Genomic DNA, 20,454 nt, shown 5'->3' with positions numbered 1-20,454 from the left:
ATGCAAGTCAAAGAGCTTACTTTCTGATGCCAGATAGAGAAAAAAGCTGAAAGAGAAACAAAGAAGAACAAAGAACAAATATTATAGTTACTTTAAGTGTAAGTTTGCACCTGTATGTTGTAATATTATGGAAGGAAGGGGGTGACTACTCACTGAAAGGTCAAAGGAATTCCAAAGATCAGCTTTTTTTTACATTCTCCCCCTTTTGGCAGTAACAGCCTACAAAATGCTAAATGTTCTGCTCTGCAAAAGAGGCTGAGGCCAACTTAATGTACACAGGAACTGGGGATCCACAAAAAAAAACTTCCTTATTACCTTTATTCACTCGTTCACTTGTTTATTTACTGTAGGTTTGTGTTTGAGTGGGGTGAAGACAAAATGAATGCAGGCAGCTGTTTGTGATTACTGTAAAATAACTGTCACTATTACTAAGTAAAACACTTTAAGGTCACATTGGAAGTGCACTCGTGGGGGAGCTTTGTGTATGCCGTCAGCTGCTACAGTCATGGTCATCCACACAGAAGACAAATGTTTTGTGAATGGAGGGCTGAATGGCTGTGACACAATGAAACCTCCTCTGATTGCATATTCAGAGAGTGTGGCAAAGGTATTTTGTAGCCTCTGTCAGCTGTTTGAGGCAGCTTATCAGCATGAAAGGAAAGACAGCGTTTTGAAAATGGAGAATGAGGCTGAATCATTCTCTGTGGACTTGAGAGGCTGCTGCGCTGTTGTGATCGCTGTAACACAGTACACATTAACCTGTCTAAAACATCTGCATTGGAGAGACAGAGCGGGGGCTGTCTGTACACGTGTGCAGCACGGTTGAAGCTGGTAGTTTGTGGGTGTATGTGTGTGTATGTCTGAGTATGTGCTGGGGGAGATGGAGAGAGGAGTCTTTTCAGTGCTGTCTCCCACAAAGAAGATAAAACTACTAATGCCGTGGGCTTCCTCTAATGGAGCTGTGTGTATATGTGTGTGTGTGTGTGTGTGTGTGTGCGCGTGCATGTGTTTGGCATACACATGTGAGCGCACACATCAACAATACTGCATTCACATCCTCTCTTATTCAGGGCTGCATTACGGCATTCAGGCCTGGTCTCTCTGTCTTTCTATTTACAGCTCCCTCTCCCTGTACATGTGGGCATCTGTTCACATGCACCTACTGTTTCCAGGCTGCAGAGCTGCACCGCTTTAACGCCATGCGTGGTGATAAAAGATCCACTCACCTCCTTCAGTGCCCAGCAGCATCTCTCTACCCTGCAGATCGCATCATATCACATTGCTGTAAAAGTCAACAGAGGTTAAGCTTTCGACTGGTGACCTGGCGTTTTCAGCACTCTAAAAATGTAACAATGTCCTGGGCCAAAGCCAAAAAACTGACCGTATATAATGCATATTCTGAGTTCAGTATTTAGCAACAGTTTCAAATACTTCAACTTCACTTCAATTTATATTTGGTTGATATCAAAAATGTCATTGATGGTGAGTCTCATGAAGTCAGTGTCTCTTTATTCAAGCTGTGCACAGGATCTCACTCAACAAAGTTATGGGAGCGGAGTAACAGGCGTTATACTCAAGATAGCATCATACATCACCTTACAGCAACATAGTCCTAATGACTGCAATAGATTTATTGCTGATTTATTGCTCCATTTATACCTCAGTGAATCAGTATGTATAATGCACATATGTATATAAAAAATTTGCACACATTGGATCCCTGTTCAGGTTGAACATTGCTATGTTTTATTTGAGTAAGGACCGATTAGAACAATTAAGATGTAATATCTCCCTTCTTCACAGACACTGTCACATCCACACATTCCTGCCTCGAGGTTTAATCAGTCACTGTAATTAAAATCATCTGGTTTGCTATGGATGTGCGGTGCAGGGCCTTTAAATGCAATTTGTCTTTTTCCCTGCAGATATTTTGACTTGTCAGAGTCCAAAAAGCACTGATGATAGTAAATAAAACTGCTTTATTCAAGGGTCCCAGTCGCCTGGGACAGTAAGCCTGACATAAAATTCAGTCACTGTTAACATGATTATTTAAACCTATGTTTTTGCAATTGTGACACATGAAAATGTTCATTCATTCATTCTTTCATCTTCAGTTGCTTTATCCGTTCCCAGGTTGCAGGGGGTGCTGGAGCCAATCCCAACTCACACTTGGCGAGGGTAGGTTACACCCTGGACAGGTCGACAGTCTACCGCAAGGCCACATGAAAATGTTTTCTGTGAAAATATCTCAGAATGTCACACAGTTCGTTAATTGCGGGAACAAATTCGCCACACAACACATCATTGAGATTTAAGCCACTATGAATAAAAATTTGGTATTGACATGTATTGATACATTTTCATGCTCTTTAACCCCTTAAAAAAGAGACATGTTGAATCCAATACTCTAATTACATCTGAATGAGCAGCGCCCTCTTCTGGTGAAAATAAGGCGTCAGAAAACTACTGTCTTTTTTATATTCTTTCACCAAATGTATTGTATGAGGATCCTTTTTTTTTTTTTTGTCTTGGTCCTTTTTAACACAGAGAGGGCGTGTCTTAAATTAGGATTACGTTTTGTTTTAGCTGTCTAAATTTGTTCGCAGGGTTCGGGTTAGGGTTAGGACATCAAGCTGCACTTAGGAAACAGATGTTTCTTAACTTGAAAAGTTACCTTCGCCCACAGAAGGGCCCAATATAAGATAAAACAGAATGACTTCCCTTCCTGAAAAGAACGAGTTGAACGACTTCAGATAGCAAAAGTGTGACGCCAACTAATAATAGTAAGTAAATACAAGTGATGTGAGATATCATAGCAAAGCATGCTGATGTGAAGTGCTTGCTCTACAGTCCATGGTTAATGTGTCACTTAAATATTCGAATTACATGTTTATATGACATCTCTGTGGTTCTCAATCGTGAATGATAGATTTAAGTTTTGCAGTTGTGAATATAGCAACTCGATTATCTTGTAATTGGGATGCTCAGTTGATTTTGTGCCGCGTTTCACCAGTTTCAATAAAACGGACGGATTTGGTGGAGATGCTGTAGATTATAGGTGCTGTATCAGTTTCCTTAACACAGAGACGATGTTTGATACATTTGTCTTTATTGGTACAACAATGAATCCGGGTATCTTCCAATCTGACTATCTTGTTGGTTAGTACCTCCATCCCTCCACATCACACCACCGCGCACGTGCGTTCACCGTAAAACGTGATGGTGGAGTCCGTCGCATGATGGTTCGGTCCCGGTGAGGACCAATAACGATGCGGCGTCGGGGGAATGTGGATATATTTGGGAATACTGAGCTTTGCAGTTGGTGTGCGGAATTCTGTCAGCACTGAGTCCAATCGCAGCTCCACGCAGTCGTTTGTGGGTAGTGTAGTCCGACGGTGGCGGACTGGGTTCTCACTGGGGGACCTCTTCACGTGTTCTACTACAAGTCCCACAACCCCTTGCAGGAATTCAGCTACGCGTATGTGAGGCAGAGAGAAGGGACGACTGAGTATTTCGTCTGCAGTCTTTGAGCTATGCCGACACAAAAATAATGGTAAGTCCACAACTTAAAAATAAGACACTTTCAACACATTAATCTCACTGAATACAGAGCAGGTAGAGTTTCCGTTAGCGGTCAGCAGAGTTTATCAAAGGCTGTTAGCGTTAGAGATTGTTAATTGACCACGTAACATTAGCTAACTTAAGCTAGCAAACAAGCTGCTTTAGCTCGCTAGTTAATGTATGTTTTAAATGTTTGTTAAAAAGATGACGACTGAAAAGAAGCAGCATCGTTTGCTGTCGGTGAGAGGAGCTAACGCCCGTGAAACTGTTGTTGTGTATGTTTGAAGGATTAGCCACATAGCTGTCAGTATTCAACTTTGGTTTGTTCGTGTGTTCCGCCCCCTTTTCGGTGTGGGGTTCCTCTTTACGGGAATCTCCCGGCCTGTGAAAAGAGAGTGACGCTGGATGGAGCGGATTAGAGATCCTGGATAGTTTCTCTGGCAGATTGTGCAGCCTGTTAGCATACGGTCTGACAGTCCGCATACCTTTCTATGTACATCAGCGTCTAGTTGTCCGGTCACTGGTTTTGTGGTTGTTACTTCTTACTCTTCAGTTTGTCTCCCTGTTTTTCCTTCCCCTCTTGGCTTCCCTGCTTTCCTCTGGGTATTTGAGGGTTTGGAGATGGTGGTCATTTTTAACAGATTTCCACATGACTTGTTGATAAGACTTGGGCTCAGTGGAGGCTTCAGTCAGACAGCTGTAGTGTGTTCTTCCTGCTTGTTCAGCTTGTGTGTCTCTGGAGAATCTCTGTCTTCTGAAAGGAAGCCAAGGGCAAATAATGTATTACTATGTATAGCAAATGTGCGATTGTGCAATGTGGGGTTCTAACTTTCTGAATTTGACTTTTGCTGCTGACTGAATTTGTGCATTGATTTATATTGAAGCTCCTCTTTTTGTGTCGTCTGTATCGCTATCCCTCAGTATGGACTGAATTCATTGACGGAGAGACAGGGGTTTACTTGTTATAATGGTGTTTTTCAAATGCACCATTTTAAATCTAGATTGCTAAAATCACAACAAATACCTCCTTAAAAAGGTTGGATCTGATACCAAGGACCAGTATCTGTTGACATACACATACATCATAGATATCAGGGAATCTCTAATATGAAATATGGCTTACACTGTTGTTATACTTTTCTATGCTAAACAAAGAAAGTAAAACTATAATCACACTGAAAGCAGTAAATGCCATTTTATGCCATTTTGCCATTGCAGACAGATTTTGTGCTTGAAGTCTCACCTTTTTACAGACTCAGGAAAAAAAACTGTACATTTAAGAGAGTAAACAATAACACATTTGTCTTTGTTTTAATAATTTCTGTGGAATCGTTATGGTTGATTTTGTTGTTGTGCCTGAGGAACATAAAATAGGTCAAACCACTACCTCCATAACAGTAATTCGGCTCCACAAGCTCCATGCACTTATTTTTTGCTGCATTGCCTCTCATTTTAGGAAGTTATAAGCTGCATTCTTGCTGGTGGCGTTTGCCAATAATTCTCCGGCCAAGTGTGGGTGTGCGCATTTCTCTGTCTCTACTGGAACATAAACCCAACTTATTGGCCAGCATTATGCATTTGTCCTGTTTTCAGCCAGGCTATTACAATGTTGCCTAGAGCAAAATTACCAATGTTATAGTTATTTTTTTACAACAACCTGTTTCTCCCACTCTGTTTCTCATTAATACTATTCATTCCTCTTTATCTTCCTGCATACTGTTTTGTCCTGTCTGCTCTTCCCAGGTTTAGCAATCCAGCTAGCTGCTTGTGTTTTCTTGTACAAATGTGTGTGCTTTTGGTTATGAGCAGTGGTAAGACATCTTGCTACAACTGATACTTCAGAGGAGCAGCAGCAGCTGCTACCACAGCAGCCATCCTAGGCAGCCCTTACACTCCCCAGTCAAACTCCAGGTGAGAGACACTGGGTCATGGGTCATTATAAACAAATGCCACGAGTATATTCTTGTGTGGTAGATTTCTTTTGAAATTACTGTTTTTCTTTAAGATAATGGTTTGTTCATCCTTCATCACCCCCCCCTCCTCTTCTTATCACTGCAGAGCAGGATGGAGGCTTCGTTTGGCCCAACTTTCTCAGCCATGGCAGCTGGAGCTAAAGGTGACATACATAGTAATCTTCTACAATTTTTATCATTGCTCTTTTTCTCTGTTGTTTGTGTTCGTCTCTTATTCCTGTTTGTGAGCTTGTCTTAATGTGTTTTCAGCAGAAGGGACCAGCACTTACAAGCAGCACAGAAGAACACCCTCTTCCTCCAGTACTCTCACCTACTCGCCCAGGGACGATGATGATGGAATGGTACATACCTTTTGCAGACTAGCATAATAAATTTGGAAATGAAGAAACATTTAAAAGCAGATCATTTTATATGGACCTGGGTAAAATTGAACACCTAAAATGTATTAATTTTGGACAAGATCACATGTCAGGATACACTATTCTACTTCTGATGCATGAAAAATTGACCTCTTATTATTACACTGCCTCCTGCGATCTTTGCAGCCTCCTATTGGAACTCCTCGGAGATCTGACTCGGCCATCTCAGTCCGATCTCTTCATTCCGAGTCCAACATGTCTCTGCGCTCCACTTTTTCTTTGCATGAGGAGGAGGAAGACACGGTAGGATGTCCACCACTAAGACTTTATACACAGCACCATATCAAGGTTCAAGGAGTCTTTATTGTCCCTGTGGGGCAATTTGCTTTACAGCCAGCAGTACGAAAACAGTCAACTCAGCAATAACACAGGAAACAATATATAACAAATAGGACAGCCATTAATAGAAAAGGCATACACATTTAGATGTATAAAAACAGAATTAGAATATTTTAGAATTTGAAGCCACACAACGAATGGAGAAATTGCACTAATTTTGAATTGATTTGTGTCTGTGTTCAGGAACCCCAGGTATTTGCTGAGCAGCCATCAGTAAAACTGTGCTGCCAGCTCTGCTGTAATGTCTTCAAGGATCCTGTCATCACCACTTGTGGGGTAGGTTTGTCTGTACATCTGTGGGAAAACCTGTGGAAAAAAACACATTGTTATTATTGATAGTGTGTTGTTGCCATACTTTGACCAATTGTAATTGATAGTTTCCTAAATCCAAGTAGTGACATAGCTTAGCAATTACTATTAACTAGATTTCATGTCATGTCATGTTTGACAAGTTTTGGATATCTGTTCATGTTGATATGTTGTGCACAGACCAAAAGTAATTGAGATAAAGTGTTTGGGTGGTGGCATCTTCTTTTCCCAACAAAAACTGCAGAAGGAAAGTCAAAGTAATGGACTGCTGAATAAGAACACAAAGCTTGTAGCAGAATCAATTTGAGGAACCTGAGCACTTAAATAGGAACATGTTAAAACTTTGAACAAGAAAAACAAGAAAGATTTTACCTCACTTCTGTGTTATTCCCTCCACAGCACACCTTCTGCAGACGATGTGCCTTGACTTCAGGTGAGGCTCAAAGTGTGATAGAATGCTCTAATAAAGGACAATTTTACACAGCACTTAGAAAATAATGGTTTTATTTCATCAAGACCCTTTGGTTTTAATGCTGTAGTTTGAAGTATTGTTTATTACAAACTGGTTTGTGCTTTTCACAGACAAGTGCCCAGTGGATGCGGCTAAGCTAACAGTTGTGGTGAACAACATTGCGGTTGCAGAGCAGATAGGAGAGCTCTTCATCCACTGTAAATACGGCTGCAGGGCTACAGCCAGTGGTGCTGCAGGAGCCACGGCATCCAACGCCACAGTGGCCGGGAAGCCGGGAGCGTACGAGGTGGACCCACTTGGCTGCCCGTTCACCATCAAACTGTCCACGCGGAAGTAAGCACTAAAGACTTGATAGGATACTGGATTTCCACTGCTTCCCTATGAATATAAAACAGCAGTATGCTGCAGTACTATTACTTATGTGGCTGTCACTCTGGACTCTGTTACCACAGAGAACATGAGGCCAGTTGTGACTACAGGCCAGTTCGCTGTCCCAACAACCCCTCCTGTCCCCCACTGCTCACAATGAACCTGGAGGCGCACCTCAAAGAATGCGAGCACATCAAATGTCCACACTCCAAATATGGGTTAGTCCTTACATTTTCATCAGCATACCCCAATTTCTAAGTATTACAGATATAATTGTTACACTTCATCTCTTTTTTTCATTTGCAATTTCTCATCTGCCACTCATTTATCTACCTCTGTTCTGCTCCTCAACAGCTGTACATTCATAGGCAACCAAGACACATATGAAACACACCTTGAGGTTTGTAAATTTGAAGGTCTGAAGGAGTTTTTGCAGCAGACTGACGACAGGTGAGCCTGTTGATTATACTCGCATTTGAAGGTTTTAGTTGTCCAGATATTTCTGAGCTGGACCCTTACTGTCTCTTACACAACTCTTCAGCACTTGAGTAAAATGTACATGCCTTAACCCTGATAGATTCCATGAAATGCAGCTGACTCTGGCTCAGAAGGACCAAGACATTGCCTTCCTGCGCTCCATGTTGGGAAAACTATCAGAGAAATTAGATCAGCTGGAGAAGAGCATGGAGCTAAAATTTGGTAAGTTTCAGCAGAGAATCAAGTAATTCTGCCTGCCAAAGCAGGGCTAAGATTAGTCTTTTGGATATTTACACACTTGACACTTTACAGAGGTTGGTTGATTAGCTAGACTGTTAGTGTAATTGTCATTCCAGTCATGCATATTTAGATCATTGTCAATATATTGAATTAGTATTTCTACACTATATTGAGACCAATTGTGTTGGAGATTGGTATCAAGTGAGAAAAAGGTGGAGCAGTACATCTGAAATATCTGTGGTTTTTTTCTTAACATCATTGTACCTGTGTGCATTCTTCAGATGTGTTAGATGAGAACCAGAGTAAACTCAGTGAGGACCTGATGGAGTTTCGCAGAGATGCATCCATGCTTAATGTAAGTGTCTGTGTGCTCCCACGTGTGTGTGTGTGTCTCAAAGGGCACCTTTGAGACACACAAAGACAAATCTGTGTGTGAGAGTTGCAGTTGAATTGAGTAAAATGATTGGAGTTTGCAGATATGTGTGAGTGATCAGTGAATGGTCATTATATTAGTTGGATTATAAAAAAAATTCTACATACATTTTTGGTGTCTGCAGGATGAGCTGTCCCACATCAATGCCAGGCTCAACATGGGAATCCTGGGCTGTAAGTATCCGCCTGTCTGACCTCCTTTGTTCTCTTTACCTGACTCAATGGAGTAATACATTTTCAAAAACATTTCTGACATACAGATACTGTCATATTTGAAATGATGTTGTGACTAGTTTCAAAATGCAAATTGTAGCTTTCACTTCCCTCTCTGGGCATTTCCTGCTCCTTCCTTCTTCCGCCTCACTCCCTCTTTACCTCCTTCTGTATGTGTCTTCCTTTCATTCCTTCCTCTTTTTATCTTCCCCATATGCCGTAAGTGTGCAATAAAAAAAAAAAAAAATGCATAGCCTGTCTTTCACATCACATCTTTGCTTTTGTGTAGCATATGACCCCCAGCAAATCTTCAAGTGTAAGGGGACATTTGTTGGCCACCAGGGTCCTGTTTGGTGTCTCTGTGTCTATTCTACTGGAGACCTGCTCTTCTCTGGATCCTCTGATAAGACTATCAAGGTACAAAGAAACAGCCATCTCTTGTCATTCATTTCTACATTTCTACTGTCAAAGCTCCCAAAACACCTCACATCTCTTCTCATGTATTTCTAGTACATGATACAGAAATTACTTAACCCTGATCGCCATCATCTTTGCTCTAATATTTTCAGATTTGGTTTCAGGTTTTGTGCACCATTTAAAGGAAATAAACAAAAATCTACCCTCTGTATAAAAGTCATACATTTTAATTTTTATCATTATTTTATGCATTTCATTCCATATGTAAATGTGTTGTATAGCTGTATTGTCATTCTTATCAATGGTGTCTGAGAGTTACCAGGGCCAACACACAAGGACAAACGGAGACAAACAACTCCTGCCATTTTCAAACCTTAGCCACCTACTCCTAGAGAGATTGTGATATGTTCTGCCAACAATCTTCTATTAAAAATATCAAATTGAGTTGTTTTTTTTTGTTTTTTTTATATACATCTGATCAAGGAAATGCGATGGGGAATAGGAAGCTTCAGGTTGCTTCTTAAGTATATGCAATAAGAAACAGAAATGGTACACGGCAATAGATGCAAGTTCATATATGTTAATGCGTTTTTGCCCTTTCCCCTCAGGTGTGGGATACTTGCACCACTTACAAGTGTCAGAAAACCCTTGAGGGTCATGATGGCATTGTACTGGCTCTGTGTATCCAGGGGTAATAAAATACACACATGCACCTAAACACACACTGCGTTTTTAAGATTCATGTCTGCTGGGAAAGTTCATCTTTGATTCAAAGCACGACTAAGGTATATATTTTTTGTCTCCATAGAAACAGGCTATACAGTGGCTCTGCAGACTGCACCATCATTGTAAGTAACAGACAATTCTCTGCTTCTCCTTTTGAAGCGAAAACATGAACAAATAGAATAGGTTGAAAAGATTTGTTTCTCTTTTTGTGGTCTTGCCACTTTGCATGTTTTGTAGGTGTGGGACATTCAGACCCTGCAGAAAGTCAATACTATCCGTGCCCATGACAACCCTGTATGTACACTGGTCTCCTCACACAACATGTTGTTCAGCGGCTCTCTCAAGGCTATCAAGGTACAGTTCTACACATGCTATTTGACTTTGTGCATGTTGCTTTGTTTCATAAGTTCAAAGCCAAACATCAAATCATTTTCCACATGTTAATGGCTAAATAAGTGAAAGAAAATCACTTATATATAAATGTACAGACAAAATGCAAGGATGAAAATACACTGGTGTTTCAGGTAGGGCCCAAACTTTTTTTTTTTTGTAATTTAACAGATATTTAGTCAGAAGATAGTGTATGTGGTGAAAAAGGATCTTGGAGGAGCTACTCTGTCAAGTGTTATATTGGTCATAGGAGTTGGTGGAATAACAGATCATCTTATACAAATCAAGCTGCATTGAGAGTATAGTGCAATGGTCATTTTTGCTAAAGCTCTTTCAGTGAACTCTAGTTTCTAGAAAAAAGTTATGACAAGTTTTTAAAACATAAATAATAGTCTTCCAGAAGATCTGTTTTTAATTGAACTTTGACAGAGAGAAAATTGCTTAGATAGAGCTGCTGAGGAACACGGCTGTGGCTGTAGTTACTCGGCAGTGGCCTGCAAAATTAGCTTTGAGACAATAAAAATGTAGCTCCTTGGAGAGGGGTAAACAGTGGGAGTGATGGCTATAGCCTTGTCTTTGTAGCTATGGTTACAAGCAGTGAGTGAAAGGAAGGGGGTGATTGTGGTGTCGTGTAGCTGATGTCAGAGCTCTTGCTCAGGGACTTTCCTCCTGCCCATCTTGACTCTGCCTCCTCCGTCTCTTCCTCCTCCCATCTTGTCCCATCACCCTCCCACTCTCTGTTTCAGCTCAGTGACATCATGCTATTAATTGTTTTCAGCATTGTGTATCCACCCCAGATCTGTTCCATGTGCAGAGCCAGTGGGTTTGAGCAATTTCACAAATGTGTAAAACTTAAAAAATAGGCTTGCATTTCAGCGCTGATAGCAACGATTTACTGCAGCTACTTTTTTTTGAGGAGTATTTATGAGCGAAAAGCATCTTGTTGGAGTATTTCTTTTAGTAAGCACTTTTGCAGAACTTCCTAACCTGTAATAGGAACACTCTGATGGAAACCCCCAAGAACTTCAACTGTCATCAAGTAAAAATGTTTAATTCCCAATGCTGCTCTTTGTGAAGTAGTGTGAAGTTAGTTTTTCTTGCAGCTCCAGTTTCACTGAACCATAATATTGTGTGTGTGTGTGTGTGTGTGTGTGTGTGTGTGTATAGGTTTGGGACATTGTGGGCACAGAGCTGAAGCTGAAGAAGGAGTTAACTGGTCTGAATCACTGGGTTAGGGCACTTGTGGCCTCCCAGAACCACCTGTACAGTGGCTCATATCAGACCATCAAGGTAGGTGGAGGGGATGGAAGATGGAAGTGGTGACCACATGATGAAAATTCATCTTTTGACTGTCCAGTCACAACCATCTCTGGGCACATTTGCATTTGCAGCCTTTGGATTATTCCACATGTTGAAACCGTGTGCACAAGTTTGTTGATGTTTTTAGCCTTTATAAATCCAACAGGAGGCAACCATTGATTATTAAATTGCATTTATTTGCATTAAAATTAACCTTTACTAGTAGCTTACTTACCAGATTAGTAACACTAATGTTATCCAAGGCCAGGGAATGTCATTTGTCAATAATATTTTTATGTGCTGTTGAGGATTGAAATATCCACTCTGAGAGTCAGGCTCACAATGCAACAATAGCAGTGCTCCAAAAATTCCACCTACATGTCTGTCTGCGTTAGATAATTGTACTCATTGTTGTAGCTCATCCTCAAAACCTTTCCGCATAGAAGAGTTGAGCATAATGTTTGAAAGCCAATGGGAACATAAATCTGTGTATTTTTTTTATACTGTCACATAATACTACGGCTAAATAGCTCTACACTGCAATACATGAATTGTCAGTTTTATAGGCTCTGTGTCAAAGGTCTGCAAATTTAAAACCATTTAAGGCTTCTTGCCTTAAAGTTAATCAGCTGTAAACAATAAAAAGCCAATGTCACTCACTAAAATCCTCAGTTGTTGACTATAAAAGAGCTGCTTTTCGTAATTTCTGCTGCATATGTTACTAAGAATAACAGTTGGTAATCTGCCCATGTTATCATTGTAAACTGAAAATGTGTTATTCTGAAACGGAAAGCTTGGCAGCCGTGGCAACAGTAACTAAGGAGGGTGCACCTTAACAAAAGATCAACCGCCTGTTATGATTAAGACAATAACTTTTGTGATTTGAAATGTTCCACTCAGATGTAGTTAATAAGGGTTGCATGTAGGGAGGTGCAGCAGAAAGAAGATTTGACGGTGTTGTGTTTGGCAGAGACGGACTTCACTAGAAGATGGCCGTTGTTAATTTTGGAGCATAAAAAGCTCTAGGAAGGAAGGAAGGAAGGTCTTACTGCCACAGAGGTTATGTAGAGTTGCCCAAGCAACCAAACATACAGCTCCATATATGAATAACTAGCACAGATGGAGTTCTTTATGTTTGAATATGCCAAACACTCCTATGTTTGTTCGACTTTTTGTTTCTGGGTTCAGATCCTCAGCCTGGGTTATAGCTGATATATGCATCAACGTGCTCCTGTTGTTGCCAGTTTTGACAAGACAGTGGAAGCTATTTAGCTGGATAAAGAAATTGTTGCAGAGACTGTGGGTTTTGTGTGTCTGTGTGTTTGTGTGTTAGAGCCGTTTGGATATATTGTGTTAGTAATTGGTGTCTGTATTCTGTATATGAAAAGGACTTTGTGCCTCAGTCTGACTATCATCTTCATTCACTGCCTCATTGTTGAAAGCCGTGTGCGTGCGTGTGTGCGCATGCTGTCTTGCTGGAGTTGGTCACTAATGAATACTTCTGGGAGGCTGGTGAGAGATGAAGAGAGAAGCAGAACAGAGAGCAAAGTGAGAAAGAGACCGGTTGTAGGAATGAAGAATGAGAGAGAGAGAGAGAGATGAAATCAAAGATAAAGTAGATGGTGCTTGTTTTTCATGATTCCTATAAGGGTAGCAGTCAGTCTCTAGCCAGTACTTAGCTGGGGAAGCCATTTAGCACATGTTTTGCTGCAGAAATTGGCTTGACAAATTTTATTCAGCAAATAACATCCCTTTGAACATTTTTGCATTCACGTAACTTAATGCATAATTATGTAACTCACACAGCACCTCTAAATATAGTTGTCAGCTTAAATAGAAAATATTTTTGCAATAGTTTTTGAAATGTTGGACCAGTGTTTGAATACTAGTATATTGTATAAACAATAGTTTGCTCTGTTATTAGGAGCCCCTATAATCTGTGGGAGGTTGTTTGCTTTTACATGTTAGTATAAATATAGAGACAAAGGATGGGCCAGAGAGAAAGGATTTTTTTTTTTTTTTTTAAGTTTTTATTTTTACTCATTTTTTTTCTTGTCAAAGCCAGGAACCTCCCGTAGTCAAAACACATACCATTGAGTCAAAGATCAACCTGTCCAGTTGGCTTTGTCATAGATCATTCTTTTGTTTGGTAAAATAGCAATTGATAATATTGATGATACAAATAGCACTGAAATTTATGAAGCTGTTACCAGTAACACTTTGTTTTCTTGACAAACAGTTATTAAAAACTGCTTTAATCAATATTTTTATATTAACATAGGGCAAATTATATGACATTTAGCAGATGCTCATAGTGAAAAACTGACAGAGAATTGTCCTAAACACGGAGGCTTCCTGCAGCTAAATGTGGTGTTTCAGCTTCTTTCAGATATTTCAGACCTAGAGGGAGAATGGTTAAAGGTGGTGTAATGCCTTACGCGAGGGTCTGTCTGATGTACTTGTGAGATTCTGTGCGCTCCCTGAAGTGTCTCCACACGCATACAGAATTATTGTTTACACTTTTTAGGAAACTCACTTTCTCCTTAATGTGTAAATCAGCTACTGTTTGTGCACAAGTTCATAGTAAAAACTTTATAGTATCTAAATGCTATTTTCAATGGAGACAAACTTGTAGGCCTCAGTAAATGTTCCAGTCTTGGCATGTGTGAGTCCTCTGTGAACGCAGGTATGTCCTGAAGCAGCTAGTCTTTTGCTGTTTTCTTTTTTTCTACAAGGTGGAAGTGAACTAATATAACCGTTTCACTGATGATTAGGCAACACACAGATTAGAGAGCTGATGAAGCTTTTGGTTTTTATATTTTACTTTAACGAAACAAAATTTTAAGTATGGATGCAGTTGTGTGTTATATGTATGTCACGGTCTGCTTTCAGTGCTACATTGTTATCAGACAGTAGAGCCGACTAGCCAATAGTTAAATAATAAATAAATAAATTCACAACTTGCAGGTGTTTGCATAATTCCCTTTGTCCACTGTTCATAATGTGTGCGTGTAACTAGCTATCTCTTTCCAGGACAGTCATTCACAGTCACACTGTCTTATTTATCTCATTATTTCTTTATTTGTTATTTACCCATCAACCTGTCTGAATCCCTCTTTTCCCCTCCCCTGGCAGATCTGGGACATCCGCTCTCTGGAGTGTGTTCATGTCCTACAGACCAGCGGGGGCAGCGTCTACTCTATTGCTGTCACCAACCACCACATCGTCTGTGGCACTTATGAAAACCTTATCCATGTAAGGGAGGCAGACATGAACACACACACCAAATACGTTATTGTTTTATTGTTCATCTTCAGTTTCTTCAGAAGCTCTCAAATCTAGAATTGTACAATGCACAAGTTCATTGTTTAAACTCAGTAGAAATGTTTGTGTGGTTAGTTTTGTTGTCTCCTGATATGCAATGACAGTGAAGTTTCTCTCTACATATTAGCCATGCTGCTGCTGTGCTTGATGACGATGATGAAGGCTCACCTCTGTCCCTCTTTAGGTGTGGGATATTGAGTCTAAAGAACAGGTGCGGACCCTTACAGGCCATGTGGGGACAGTTTATGCTCTGGCTGTCATCTCCACCCCTGACCAGACCAAAGTGTTCAGCGCCTCCTACGACAGATCCCTCAGGGTGAGGATGGACTGACTAACGCACCTCAAATGCACACATCTGTCTATCTGTCTATCTGGCACATGGAATTCATTCCTCATGTTGCACTCACCAACTGTCAACATCTATGTTGGTGTTTCCAAAGGTCTCTGTTGTTTTCCCTCAGCCTACAACACAACTCTGGAACTTTCAAACTGAAATTGGGGGAGAAAGTGCCTAGATTGTCACTTTTTTTTCAGGGTTGACTCTCAAAGCAAAAGTCACACGTTAAACATAGGCTACCACTATGTTTAGTAGTGGTAGTCAGATTTGGGGTGGCTCCATAGAATTTCACTGAGCACTCCTGCCCTCAGACTGTGACCATTATCAGATTCATCTGAGAAAAAACATTCCTCTGATCTGACTCTGACTGCAGGAGAGAAAAAAAGATGTTGCACTATTCCATGGAAAATGTGCACATGACCAGATAATTGCAATTATGTTACACTTATGCGACATTAAAAATGGGGTGTCATTTAAGGAAAGTAGTTGTGAGTATAACATACTTTATTTTGCATTAAATAAAAGAGTTGAAATGGTGTTCCTGGTAAATATATAGGTGTGGAGCATGGACAACATGATCTGTACCCAGACCCTGCTGAGACACCAGGGCAGCGTGACAGCTCTGGCTGTTTCCAGAGGACGCCTCTTCTCCGGAGCTGTTGACAGCACCGTGAAGGTACAACAGATCATCCTTTCACTTCTTTACCTGCTACGTCTTCAACTGCTTGTGCCTCTGCTTCTGTCACCTACCGCTCTCTTCTTTACTGTTAGACAGGGAAGCTGTAGACCAGCATCATAAAAATTATTTAGCAAGAAAAGCACTTAGCATCTCTCTTTTTTTCTTTTTTTTTTTTTATATATATAGAGAGCGGTCATAGGTCTTTCTATCCTAATCTGCATTTGCATACATTCATTAATTCACCTTTAACCGCTGATCCGTTCACAGCTCACACTGGGCGAGGGCGTGGCCATTTACATACAAATGCCAAAATTTTCTGATGTATGGTAACGATGCTGGATTTTCTAAATGTGTTTTGTTTTTTTGTTTTTTTTTTCTCCCTTTCTCAGGTGTGGACGTGCTAAATGAACGGTTTGCTCTGCAGGCGAATTCAGTGGACATCATGTTTTGTTAATGTTTTCCATGTTTCTTCATTTCTTCCACCACACCTGTCTCTTTAATTGTGAGCTAACGGACACAGACCAATAACGACGACCACTCCACAGTCAAACTGCAATGGGACTTCAAACACACACTGCGACACAGTGACTCCAGATCACACTCCTTGGTGACCTCGGTGACCCAGTGCATTACAGGGCAAAATAAGACGAGCTGCCTTACACTCACAACGCACTGCGCCAAAACTGAGGTTGACCAGGCGCTGCACTCCTGTAATCAAAGCAGAAAGCAGAGAGGATTATGGTTGTTAGAGTTTTTCAAACTGTATATGGTCCTCTCTGCTTTCTGCAGAAAAAACCTGCCATTTAAGAACTGTACTGATGATGCCTGATGTGTACTGTTCAAACGAGTGGAAAGGCTGGTTTCACAAACAGGGAGGGATGACACACCCACTCATTATGTTTGTGTTATGTGAGTTTTCAAAATCTAAATCACTCCAGAAATACCAGAATACACTCTTTAATGTATGCAAGTGAAGTAGCAGCAGTTTTATGCTGGTATTTATATAACATTTTGTTTTGTTTTGTTTTTTAGTTGGACTTTGTTGAGTTCTGCCCAGATATTCTCTTCCAAATTATATGCTGGTCGGAGGTTAAAGAACAGTGGCCCTGCAGCTTGTGAGCATCCAGCGTCTTGGTCAGAAACGCACTGCCTTGTCCGCACTGTACACAATGTAGTTAAATTATCTTATGTCATTAATTGAACTGGGCAGTATATTTCAAGACTGCTCACACTCCTCCCCCTCAAGTCTGGATCCAGTAAGACGTTGGCTGAACATGTTTTCAGACTTTGGGGGCTTTAACACGTGACATTAAGTTTGGTTCAAACAATCTACTCTGGTGTCCACTGATGACATCACTAAAACTGACCAATGAATGACCTCTTGCTGATAGTTTTTCAGTCATTTGTAAACATCAGTTACAAATCTTTGATTTATGTAAGATTTCTTTTTTTTTTCTTTTTTTTTTTTTCTTTTTTTCCTTGGCTCAATGAAAAATGGAGCTGAGCCTGAGCTTGTGCCAGTATGGTTTTAATGAATTGTCCACTGCAGTTTGTTCCTAGCAGCTTCATTTCTCTTCCAACAAAACAATGCCTTCAACACAGATGGATGCAGGTGCAATAACATATTTTCTCACTCCTTCTTGGGTGGTGTTGTCGCCCTGTTCAGTTTCGTGAAACTGGCCTTAACAAAACACTTAAAATAAGTGCAGAATTTACAGAGAATGACAGATGTTTAGATTTACTGAGTTTTATATTAGTGCCATGATAGAGCTCTAGTCAGAGCCACCCAACGGTTGTACAGTTGTGTAAAGTAACAGCATGGACATGGGCCCATGAGAATGAATCGCACTGGCCTACATAACAGAGACAGGGAGAGAGGAGGAGACAGCTTGTGTGCATGTACCATATGTGTCTTTTGTTGTGTATATGTATGTGTGTCAATGAGTGCCATATGTGCGAATGAAAAGGAAAGACTGCAATAATGCACATTTCCTCGCTCTTTCTGTCTCCCTCCTTCCTCTCAGATATCTGTCTCCAGCTGGGTAAAATAAACATAACTGCAGATTAACACTTGATGGACTCACAGTGAAGGCAAGAGGTGGACTGTAATTAACCTCAGAACTCCCAGAAGCAAAGTGCCATTGAGCTAAAGTGAAGTCCAGTGTTCCTGAATGAAGTTGAAGTTAGAGGACCCACATTGGGTTGAACATATGAAAAATGCCTAACTATGCCTGGGAGGTGGTTTAAGTTCCTTAATGAGTTCGTATACACTCACCAAATTTAGACATTTAAGCTAAATTAGATTTTTACAGATGTTAAGAAGTATTTTGCTTTTATGTCAATGTAAGTTGCAGCCACTCCTTCCTATAGTGGTGAGGAAGTCAAAGTAGGAGAGAAGTGTCCTCGCTGGTCACAGTTTGAGTGATTTCTTGTATACTTGTAATCATGTAAGCCTGAGCTGATCATTGAACAATAAAACTGTTGTACACTTTGAGAACTGTTTTATTTTCACTATTACAGTTGGGCGAGTATGAAGGCATGGTTCTGTTTTTGATAGAGCTTGATGCTAAGAATAAAGCTAAGCTGGAACTGGCTGCCCTCAGGCTTAAAAAATGGTCATCTCCTCCACAGCTAATATTTTCTACCTATCTTGAGGTCCGATTTTCTAAAATAGGAGCAGGACATGAGAATAAAAACCTTGACCGTTGTATTTATGTGTTAAAGCATCAAAGTAGTCACGTGCTGCGGCCTGGACTGCAACCTTCAAAATATGAAATCTGACAAACGGAGGCAGTTTGTATATAACATTTATTTATTCAGAGCAGATGGCCATAAGATGCAGTCACTGCAAGCACACCACTGTCCACACATACACACTCGCACACTGGTTTCATACAGTCAATAGCAGAGCAACACATAACACACTCGGCCTCTCAAGCACTTGCATACGGTCACTGCAGAGCAGAAGAGACACCGTCCAGTATCTGTTCAGATAAGCATAGGCGGAAATTCAGAAAATATAAATAATAAAAAACAAAAGAAAAAAAAACTACTAGGCTTTTTCTTCCGAGAAAACAAACTTCAGTTCCACAACGAATTTGACCATCTGTTTGTTTGTTTGTTTTTCTTTTTTTACCTTTACAGCCTGATCCACCCACCCACACCTGAACACAGTTCAAAATAACACCCACGACATGATACATGACCAAAAGGAGACCCAAGGAAGGAGAAACAAGATGGCCGCCGTCTTCCAGTTGTGGAAGCGATGGGACGTTTCAGAAACAGAACCTCTGCACAGGAGATATGACTGTAGACAGTCAGGTTTAACAAAGCCATACTTTTCAGTACCACATTAATTTAACGCCGATGAAATGTATCAGTGAGCCGATGCAGAAATGTTGGTTGTGGTAAAATATGAGGAAAGAGAACCCGGCATGACAGGGAGTTTTCCATTAAAGAGTTTCACATGAAAGTTTTATTTTAGCAAACATGCTCGCAATGAGACTGCTGCTAGCAGCTGGTTAGCCTAGCTTACCGACTCTGTCCAGAGCGAAGAAAACCCGCAATGGCACTGCGCTAGCTTTCCTCCTGTGCCGAGCTCTCGCCTTAGCTGAGCTAAGCTAACCTGCTGCTGACTGCTGCCTTTCCCCAAATCTGTCATTGGTACCTTTAATGTCCTGATAAATTCACACATGAACATGGAAACTAACTAGGAAGTCCCAGATGGTCCCTAACTGTCCCGCCACACAGAGACAGGACGAGCGGGGGGAAGATCCTCTGTTTGGGTGTGATCATTTTATATTTCAAACGACATCATATGAATAATGAAAACAGAGGAGAGAAAAGAAAACCCCAAATGTCTACATACCCATCTATTGTAGTCAGATCAAAATCACAAAGCAAGGCACATGTTTCAAAGAAAAAAAAAACAAAACAGAATGTTGCATTTAAAACAAACAACAAAAATAACAATAATAATCCAACTGAACAGCAAATATTTGCTTGTTTTATACACATTGCCACACCTGGACACATGTACACATGTAGAGGACAAGAAAAAAGAAAAAGAAACACTTCCGGGATTATCCCAAAATGGTATCCTACAATGATTCAGCTCGGGCCACGTAAGCATGGAGAAGCAAACTGATTCAACACTTAATAGATCTGTTTACTTTGAAAAATAGTCTTCAGGTTGACACGAACATCATAAATACTTTTTTTTTTTTTTTTTGCAAATATCCATATATATAATCTCTATGTGATCATAATTTATATACCACAACTATTCTCTGAATTCTTATTCATTGATATAAGGAGTGTGGCTGCTCAGGGACTGGGATTTTCTCAATGCACTGAGGTCCGGATGGAGAACTGCAGGTTCTGGTTGTTTGCAGGAACTTAACATTGCACTGGAACTAATGATCCAGCTTCACAGATCTCCACTCGCTCCATCTTAACACCGTTTTTTTTTTTTTTTG

General features: G+C 40.5%; 1 protein-coding gene across 4 annotated transcripts; it reads left to right on the top strand.

The window, feature by feature from the left end:
* The first annotated feature begins 2,758 nt into the window (after window positions 1-2,758).
* On the top strand, window positions 2,759-18,457 carry traf7 (TNF receptor-associated factor 7). Of its 4 annotated transcripts, none has more exons than XM_029508256.1 (22): window positions 2,759-2,783; window positions 5,371-5,472; window positions 5,620-5,677; window positions 5,784-5,875; window positions 6,080-6,196; window positions 6,476-6,568; window positions 7,001-7,034; window positions 7,184-7,406; window positions 7,526-7,660; window positions 7,797-7,892; window positions 8,020-8,141; window positions 8,441-8,514; window positions 8,717-8,765; window positions 9,094-9,221; window positions 9,830-9,912; window positions 10,030-10,069; window positions 10,185-10,301; window positions 11,505-11,627; window positions 14,772-14,891; window positions 15,145-15,276; window positions 15,854-15,973; window positions 16,366-18,457. In XM_029508256.1, exons 3-22 carry the CDS (start codon window positions 5,626-5,628, stop codon window positions 16,378-16,380), a joined length of 1,965 nt encoding a protein of 654 aa, XP_029364116.1. In that variant the 5' UTR covers window positions 2,759-2,783; window positions 5,371-5,472; window positions 5,620-5,625; the 3' UTR covers window positions 16,381-18,457. The 4 variants fall into 4 exon arrangements, with proteins under 4 accessions (XP_029364116.1, XP_029364115.1, XP_029364117.1 ...); XM_029508255.1 differs by lacking the exon at window positions 2,759-2,783 and adding an exon at window positions 3,487-3,553; XM_029508257.1 differs by lacking the exon at window positions 2,759-2,783 and adding an exon at window positions 3,487-3,553 and having other exon boundaries at window positions 5,305-5,472; window positions 5,787-5,875.
* The last annotated feature ends 1,997 nt before the right edge of the window (window positions 18,458-20,454 follow it).

The sequence above is a fragment of the Echeneis naucrates genome, chromosome 8 (assembly GCF_900963305.1).
Source record: "Echeneis naucrates chromosome 8, fEcheNa1.1, whole genome shotgun sequence".
Classification (NCBI taxonomy): Eukaryota; Metazoa; Chordata; class Actinopteri; order Carangiformes; family Echeneidae; genus Echeneis; species Echeneis naucrates.
Note: the sequence above shows the minus strand (reverse complement) of the source record. Positions and strands in the feature narration are given on the sequence as shown.

Bases quoted from the DNA above. Each gene is read 5' to 3' on its own strand.
- traf7 (XM_029508256.1), top strand. From the start codon at position 5,626: ATGGAGGCTTCGTTTGGCCCAACTTTCTCAGCCATGGCAGCTGGAGCT. The intron at 7,035-7,183 runs GTGAGGCTCAAA...TGCTTTTCACAG, and splicing joins ACGATGTGCCTTGACTTCAG to ACAAGTGCCCAGTGGATGCG. The intron at 7,893-8,019 runs GTGAGCCTGTTG...TAACCCTGATAG, and splicing joins TTGCAGCAGACTGACGACAG to ATTCCATGAAATGCAGCTGA.